Source organism: Cariama cristata, unplaced genomic scaffold (assembly GCF_000690535.1).
Source record: "Cariama cristata isolate BGI_N322 unplaced genomic scaffold, ASM69053v1 scaffold30660, whole genome shotgun sequence".
Lineage (NCBI taxonomy): Eukaryota > Metazoa > Chordata > Aves > Cariamiformes > Cariamidae > Cariama > Cariama cristata.
Genome location: NW_009596848.1, coordinates 12,680 through 21,312, shown reverse-complemented (window position 1 = coordinate 21,312; position 8,633 = coordinate 12,680). Strand labels below are relative to the sequence as shown.

Sequence of the window (8,633 nt, the reverse complement as noted above, 5' to 3'; positions counted from 1 at the left end):
ACCAGGAGACTTCAGCCAGCTCGGAGGGAGGATTTTCTGGCAGTGGCTAAAGCTTTGGATAGCGGGAGCTGGATGTGGAGAGCTAAGCTGTGCCATGGGCGCGCTGCTGGAGTCTCTACAGGTGGGCTGCTGGGGCCATGATCAGCGCTGCTCCTTGGACTTGGGAAGTGGGGAGGCTTTTCCAATGATTCCTTGGCCTGTTCACCCACGAACAACCATGAAAATACCTTTGCTGGCTTGAAAATTGGTCCCTGGTGCTGGCTGAGCCACGGATGCGAGGAAGATGCTGGGTGCTGCTGGTGGGCCAGGCTCTGGCAGCAGCAGGAGCAGGGGACTCGTTTGTGGACCAAGGTCCTGGCTGATTCAGGCTGGTGTAAAGTCTCTGACATGCTGTGACAGTGCCAGTTCTCCTCCCTCTCATGTGCTCCATGTGGTGCCACCTTCACAACTTGCTTCTCTTTTCCTTTGTAGCCTCCTCTGGTCCAAGCCATCTTCAACCGCGATATAGAAGAGGTGCGGTCATTGCTGAATCAGAAGGAGAACATTAATGTATTGGTGAGTGCTGCCCGGCCGTGCTCATTCCCCTTTCTTCACCCAGCTCTCCCCATTTCCTTCCCTGCAGTGTGGTTCTTTAGCAGAGGGGAAGGCAGAGGCTTAGCAGGTGAGATGTGGGTGCCATCAAGGGGGGACTCGTTTTGGCAAGAATTGTCAGAGCCACGGTTTTGAAACAAAACATTTCTGGATTCTGCTCCCAGCTCAGCTGCCATTTGCTGCTCACCTGTGTCCCGTTGCCTTGGTCTTACCATCTGTAAAATGGGGTGCGTGGAAGACCAGGACTCCTGCCCCTCCCCAGGGGATGGTGAGAGTCTCCTACAGCTCTCCACCGTGCAGAGCATCACTGAGAGGCTGTGGGGTGTGTGGGAGGACTTTTCACGGAGGCTTGGCTTAGCTGCCTTGCCGGTTTACCTTTGTCTCCTTTAGGATGGCAACCCAAAATAGTTTGGTGTGAACACAGCAGGTCTGCCTTGAGATAAGGTTGTTCCCCAGAGGGGAAGGAGGATTTGAGCTGCTCAGCAAAGCTGGGTTCACCTCACAAGTGTTGGGAGGGGTTTCCACTGTGCTCATCTTAAGCCTGATGGCAGGGGGTGTTTTTGAGGCTCGTTCCCGAGCGGAGGCGAGTTCAAGGGCGCGCGGGGGGGTGGGGAGAGGCCGCCACTGTTCAGACACATCCCTCCTGGTCCTGTGAGCGGCCAGGCTGGCTCCTAGGGGAGCAGCCCTTGGTAGCCCCAGTCTGGTGGTGATGAGCATGGTCTGTCCTCATGTGGAACGGGGGTTCCAGGCTCCGTGGAGGGACAGGGTGAAACCTGCGGGTGAGCGTTCCCGTCTGACTTGTCAGTGTGCCTTCCCTTTGTCTGGTTTATGAGCTTCCCCTAACGAATCAGCGGCAGATGTGCAGATAAGAAATGCAGTCTGCTGTGACACAGGCTGGCAGGTTGGCTGGCCCAGCCTGCACCGGCCCAGGTCCGCCTAACACAGTGGCACGGTTGGACTGGTGCCGGCTCAGCAATTCCTGCGCTCTCAGCCCAAAAGCCGAGCTAAGTTGTGAGCTTTAGGGAAGAGCAGCCTGTTCTGGTTCACTGTCTCCTCTGAGCTGTGGCATTAACCGGGGCTCTGGTCCATGCTGCTCCCCAGCCGTGCTGCAGGCAGCTGCCAGCTTTTTGGCACGCTTCTGTTTGTTTCGCTGAGCACTTCACCAGGGCGTTCGCCCGACCCAGCCTGCGGAGCCAGGGCCTGTGCGCACCCCGATCCTCGTGGTGTTAAACCCTGAGGTCAAGGGCGGGCACTGCGGACGCTGGCTGGCATAAGGTGAGGGCAGCCCCGTGCTGGTGCCCATGTGCCAGCAGGACTAATGATTCGATCGTATCTTAGCTTATTACATAGAGATAGCGTGGGGATTTTTTTCCATGACTGGTTCGGTTGGGGACCCAGCAGGTCTTCGTCCTCTCTTGTCAGGAGGGAGGGTTGGGATTGTTTTGCTGAGCTCTTGCGCAGCTGCTGAAGGAGTAAAACCACTATTATTAACACTTAATTTCCTTTTTGTATGCAGGTTTAGAAATGTTGTTGCTTGTTCAGTGACCTGACAGCTGGGTTTCGCTTTCACATCCTTCTGCCTGCTTGTGCCAGCACAAGTTGTTACCAAAAAAAATTAAACCTCCACCATTTTCCAGTTTTTAACCTAATGAAAGGCAATTATGTTTTTTTTTTCCCCCAAACACAAAATCTGGGGCTTGAAACGAGTTGTACTCCTCTGGTTTTCTACTGTTTGCTTCCTGGCTTTAGTACCTGGCTTGTTCCCCAAGAAAAGCCTGAACCAAATGCCTGGAGGCAGAGGTTACCCAGGGCCCGGCCCTGAGTAAACAGAAGTGGAAGGTATTTTTTCTTTGGCTAATGCAATTTAAGATCAGAGAGGGGCTTCTGCACCTTCCTGGCCTTCAGCAGCCAGCAGGTCTGAGTCTGGTTTCGGAGCTGTCTGTAATTCTGAGTGTTTTTTATTGTTGGCCGAGAGGATGAAAGCGTGCAGAATGGGACAGCCTGTGCACTGTCGGAACACGGCCAGGCTTTCATCTCCGGTCGCAGAGTGCTTTGCAGATGTTCATTAAGTCCAGTAGCACCGGAGTCAGATCGGGTCGGTCTCCAGGGAGTCAGTGGTGGGATGAAATGAGCGGCTGGAGCTCTCACAACCTCCCCATCTCGTGCTGGGGTTATGGCCCAGGTGCCCTCTGCTCTGGTCACCGGGTACACCCCAGCACCCGTGGAGCTCCCAAGGGGCTGTGCACCCCCACAGCACTGCATGAGGGTGCTGGTTTTAAGCAGTTTTCCCCCGTCCTGCATCCCGAGATGCTGCACACGCTTATGGAGGTGTTGGAGCAGACGGGAGTGGAGGAGCGATCTCCCTGCTCTCGAAGCTCACAGACGTTTTTGTTTCTTACATCCCTGCTCAGGACCAAGAAAGACGAACGCCGCTGCATGCTGCTGCCTACATAGGAGATGTTGCAATCCTTGAGCTCCTAATACTGTCAGGTAAGGGCCAAGGCTGAGGGTGCTTGGCTCGAGTGCTGGCACTGCCTTTAAGGTGTCTTTCTGATATCCTCTGGCCTGAGGGGTGCACAGCAATGGTTTTTGGTCGCCCTCCAGGCAACCGTGTGCTCATGCTTAAGCCAGTGGGGTTGCAGCCAGGGGAAGATTAGGAAATGTTGCTATAATCCTAAGAGGTTTGTTCAGACAGTGAAGTGTCTTGGAACTAAAATAGCAGAGGTGGAAACCAAGGCAGGAGAGGGATGTGTGCAAGGTGTCCAGCGTTAGACAGAGGTACTGGAGGAGGAGGGTGCAGTGGGGATGCACGCCTCGGAGACGCCTTGGACGGCAGGATGCTCAGGGGAGCAGAGTTTCGTTTGCTCGTGGAGAGGGTCAGCTAAAAACCAGGGGATTTTGCTCAGTTTTGGCTTTTGTTACTCATCATAAAGCTGTCTTTCATTTCCCTCCAGAGACACTCGGCCCTGTGTTTGGGTCCTGTGAGTGTGCAGTGCAGACAGGAGAGTCTCCTTGTCCGCTCTTCACCAGTGCAGCACCTCGGGATATCGTGGGCTTCGCAGCTGCTTGCTGGTGGTGTGGGGGAACCCCGAGGCTGGCATGATCCTGCCAGACCCTGACGAGGAGAGTTGTGGAAATCCTTTGTTGAGGGCTTGTTAAACAGGATTTGGGAATGTTCAGCTCTATCTGCAGAGCATGGGATGCCCTTATGTGCCCTGTGTTGATTTTTTTCACGCCTGTGTGTTGAGTTCTCAGCAGCAAAGAAAGGCAGGGGCTTCAGGGGTCGTGGGACCTAAGTGCCCAGCACAAATCTGGGGTGGCAGTAGTCTGTCGTCTTTCCTTTCTAGTACGGAGTTGCAGCCCACAGCGACCACAGCTCCCAACGTGAAATGCTCTGGGTTTTTTTGTCTCAAGTGGCCTTGTTTCAAAGCAGGGAGCAGAACTGCCCGCTGGATCTCTGTTGTGTTTTTTTGGCTCAGTGGGGAAGCTGGCGCTCTGGGACTCTTTGGTCTGTGCCTTGCTGTGTCCTTTGCAGTGCACCAGCGCAGCCTCCCAAGGGGTGTAGCTTGTTCCTCTTGCAGTTCACAAGGTCTGTCTCGCCTAAAGCTCAGGGCAAGGTCCCCTCGCAGCAGCAGAACTGGCACCCTTGCCCAGCGGCTGCCTCAGAGGTGGCTGGCGACACGCCTAGGGGCAGCCGGTCACCTCTCTGCCCCCTGACCCCTCCTTTTGTTCTTCATCAGGTGCTAATGTTAACGCAAAGGACACTGTTTGGCTCACCCCGTTACACCGCGCTGCGGCTTCTCGTAACGAGGTAGGTTCCCTCTGAAGAGTCCTCTGGCTCTGCTCCTTGCGTGGGGGTGGTGGGCGCTGATGGGAGGAGGGGATGGCGCTTCTTGTCTTTTCGATCTTGCCTGGCTTTGGCTGAGATGAGTGATCTCGTTAGAGTGGAGAAGGGACGAACAGATAATTCAGAGGCTGAAAATGAGAACTGGGAAAAAAGTCCCCGTGGTTCCCTTCCCTCCATCCTTCAGGAGTTAGCATGTGGGTTTTCCCCACAACATCCTCCTCCCCGCATTTCCCCCTTCCCCAGGGCTTTGTCTAATCCAGCTTTACATTTCTTTGAGGGATGATGGGGCTCTCACCCTTTCTCTCAGGAGCTGATTCCAACAGATCTTGTTGGAAAGATTTCCTGATGCTTAGCTTTTGTGGGCTTAACTTCATCCCACTTAACTTTGTCCTGTTTTGAGTTGCTGGAGAGCAAGAAACTCTGTGGTCACGTTGGCTGGAGCCAGGGGACCCGAAGCCCTCACTTTGACGTGCGGGGCAAGTTACCACACATCGACTGATTGCATGAGTTCTCTTAATCGGCAGCAGACTTGGGATGAAGCACATTAGCATAAACCTCTGCTGAAGGCGTTTGCTGTGAACATGTGTGGACAGTTACTGTGGGTCGCTAAAATACGGGAGCTCAGCAAGCCAAGACTGTTTCGCTGTCAGATCTGAAGTGCTGCTTGTCTGTGAATTTGAGCACGCTCGTTTGCTTCTCTGCCTCAGCTCAGATGTGCTGGAGAGTCACCTCCCTCGTTCTGTTCTTCCCCGGGGTGCTTGGGCTCCGATGGTGCCTTCCGTGCCCAGCTCCTGAGAGGAGCCTTCCCGAAATGCCCGTGTGCTTCACAGCTTTTCCTGCCTAGAGCCTGCTCTCTGGGATTGCTGGGTTTATGTACTGCCCGGCTGTTTCACGTGCTTCTCCCAGCCGGGAGTGGTATCAGCTAACCCTGGGAGAAAAGAGCAGAGCAGTGAGCCATGGGGCTGGGATTGCTGGAAGCGCTGCCCCGATGCTGCATGGAAGCCGGCAGCCTGTAAACCATAGCAAGGAAAACGTGGGGTTGCAGCAAACAGCCTCTACCAGCGAAAGGGGGAAATAATCATCAAATGTAGGTCAGTGGGTCACATTTGTTATCCCCCGGGTGCTTCGCACCTCATGAGTCATGGATGAACACTCACTTACAGTTAAATCACGTGGCTCGGAGGTATTTCTTCTGTGCCGGTGTCCCCGTGCAGCTGCGTTTCACAGCTGCACTGGGATGGGATGAGCCTGGCTCGTTCAGGTCCCACACACTGAACTCCAGCCTGGAAGGAGCTGGAGCCACCCAGGTAAGGGTGGAAGGATTCATGTGGGGAAGATTCCTTCTCCCTGCTCTTTCTCAGAGCCTCTCTCATGCCATCTTTATCTCTCTCACCCATTCTTTGTGATAACATGCTGAAACATAGCCATACACGGGCTTCACAATGTTATTGGGGTCACGAGAGCAAACACGTCCTTTCCTTTGGCAGAGTGGGGAGAAGCCATGCTTGTCGGTGTGCGGAGAGATTTCAGCTCAGCCCCGCGAGGGCAGCTCTGGCTCTGGGGGCTGTAGGCTGGTGTGGATCTGGGCAGCCCTGTGTGTACTGAAAGCGTAAGGTGGACTGAGCTGCAGCTTCCCCCACCTGGCTGGAGGGCTTCTGTGGGCTCCAGCAGGTTGGGTTAGAGCTCTGCTTTCCTCTGCCCCTGCTAGAAGGCACTTCACCTCCTCCTGAAGCACTCGGCAGACGTCAATGCCCGCGACAAGTATTGGCAAACGCCTCTGCACGTCGCCGCTGCCAACCGGGCCACCAAGTGCGTGGAGGCCATCATCCCCCTGCTGAGCACTGTCAATGTCGCGGACCGCACGGGCCGCACGGCGCTACACCACGCCGTGCACAGCGGCCACCTTGAGGTAGGCAAGGCGGGTTCGGGCGCAGGGGGTCCCATGCATGTCCCCCTTCCTGGGTCTGGGCTTTGCAGGTGGCAAAGGCGCCTCTGCCCGCACAGGTGGGGAGGAATGGCAGCCTTGCCTCTCTTACCACTTCTCCCCATCTTAGATGGTGAACCTGCTGTTGAACAAAGGGGCCAGCCTGAGTACTTGCGACAAGAAGGACCGCCAGCCCATCCACTGGGCAGCTTTCCTAGGTAGGTTTTCCCCGTGGGCTTCGGTCCGGTTTCTTCTCCCATGTTTCTTGCTGCCTATGGATTCACCTTTCAGGGTGGTGGGGCTCCCCAGAGGCTGCTGTGCCCAGGTTTCTGTTTTCTGGGGTCCCCTGGCTCTTATCACTGTCTCCTGGACAGGGCATTTGGAAGTTCTGAAGCTGCTGGTGGCCCGGGGAGCTGACGTGATGTGTAAGGACAAGAAGGGCTACACCCTGCTGCACACTGCAGCAGCCAGCGGCCAGATCGAAGTCGTGCGTCACCTGCTGAGGCTGGGAGTCGAGGTAAGACCGCTGCAGCTGCGAGAAGGGTGGGCTTGGGTGCAGGCCAGTCTGGAGACAGGAGCAGGGGGGTGTGCTGGGTGGTGGCAGGAGCCCTGGCTGGTTCTCGACTGCCTTTTTATCTTCCTGAATCCCCAAAGCCTCTGGGATTTGTTGCTCCCACAGATCGATGAACCAAATTCCTTCGGTAACACTGCACTTCACATTGCCTGTTACATGGGCCAAGATGCCGTGGCCAACGAGCTGGTCAATTACGGCGCCAACGTCAATCAGCCTAACGAGAAGGGCTTCACCCCTCTGCACTTTGCTGCCGTCTCCACCAATGGGGCCCTGTGCCTAGAGCTCCTCGTGAACAACGGGGCCGATGTCAACTTTCAGGTCTGGCAGCTTCGGGATGGGGGGAGCGGGGACCCACTCCCTGAGGGGGAAGCTCAGGGAGGGTGGTGGGAAGCCTGATGTGACGTCACTTCTGATCTCTGCAGAGTAAGGAAGGGAAGAGCCCTTTGCACATGGCTGCCATTCACGGACGGTTCACGCGTTCACAGATCCTCATTCAGAATGGTGAGTGGCTTCTTCCTGTGGCCCTGCTTACCCCGGCCTTTTCTTGTGCTGCTCAGCACTTGCTTCCAGGACCTCCGTGTGTGTTTGCTCAGAGAGTTAAAGGACTCTACAATTATCACTCAAATTCACTCTGTGCCCTTGGGGCTGTTGCCAGTGGCCCTGTACTGCTGGGTGGCAGGGAGCAGGCGTGCCCTCGAGGGCAGTGAAGTGCAGACCAGGGGACTGAAATCCCAGCCAGGTCAGAACTGCTGTGGCCAAAGAACATTCCCACTGCCATGTCCAGCCTGGAAGACAATGCTCTTTCTAAGAGGGCTGCAGGCTTGGCAGACACCCTGGGGGTTCAGCCAGAGACCTTCGGCGCTGAAAGCATACCCTCCTGTGGGAAGGGGGAGAGATCTAGTGCCCCAGGCTTGCAGGATACAAATGGGCTTTCGGCTCAGAGCGTAGTTTACGATTCCCCTTCTGCACGGAATGGACTCGAGTTATCAGCCATGTCCCTGAGATGGGGATGCAGCCGTTGAAACAGCCTAGGCTGCTCAGGACTAGAATGCAGGGACCCCCTGGCAGAGCACTTGGCTTTTCTTTTCTAGGCAGTGAGATTGACTGTGCTGACAAATACGGCAATACCCCCCTCCACGTTGCTGCTAGATATGGCCACGAGCTGCTAATTAGTACTTTGATGACAAATGGTGCTGACACTGCAAGGTAAGGAAGGATTCTTCCTTCCTTTCCCTGCCCTGGGCTGGAGGACTCAGAAATGATCCATCCTGACTCCCTTCTCGTCTCCTGGCAGGCGTGGGATCCACGACATGTTCCCTCTGCACTTAGCTGTTCTCTTTGGATTTTCAGACTGTTGTCGTAAGCTACTTTCCTCAGGTGAGTGGCTCAGCCGCCCCTCCTGCGGAGGGGGTAGTCGAGTGACCCCCGAGCTTCCCCCTGATTCCCTGCCCCTCCTGCCACCCAGGTCAGTTGTACAGTATCGTCTCCTCGCTGAGCAATGAGCACGTACTGTCTGCAGGCTTCGATATCAACACGCCTGACAACCTCGGGAGGACTTGCCTCCACGCTGCTGCTTCTGGAGGGTGAGCTGTGCACAGGGTGCTGGTCCCACACTGCGTGCAGGAAGGTCACTGCCTTCCCCCAGCCCAAACCGTAACCCCCCTCTCCGTGCGTGAGCTGCAGCATGGGCAACCCGG

At 55.7% G+C, this 8,633-nt stretch overlaps 1 protein-coding gene across 1 annotated transcript in view; it reads left to right on the top strand.

The window, feature by feature from the left end:
• Positions 1 to 477: 477 nt before the first annotated feature.
• The window catches only part of ANKRD52 (ankyrin repeat domain 52), a 17,040-nt gene continuing 8,884 nt past the window's right edge, over positions 478 to 8,633 (top strand). The window contains 11 exon segments of the mRNA XM_009707705.1: positions 478 to 555; positions 3,003 to 3,081; positions 4,332 to 4,402; positions 6,147 to 6,347; positions 6,493 to 6,580; positions 6,737 to 6,879; positions 7,042 to 7,254; positions 7,359 to 7,437; positions 8,028 to 8,142; positions 8,231 to 8,313; positions 8,402 to 8,519. Coding sequence (XP_009706007.1) covers positions 6,493 to 6,580; positions 6,737 to 6,879; positions 7,042 to 7,254; positions 7,359 to 7,437; positions 8,028 to 8,142; positions 8,231 to 8,313; positions 8,402 to 8,519 — 839 coding nt within the window. The 5' untranslated portion in view covers positions 478 to 555; positions 3,003 to 3,081; positions 4,332 to 4,402; positions 6,147 to 6,347.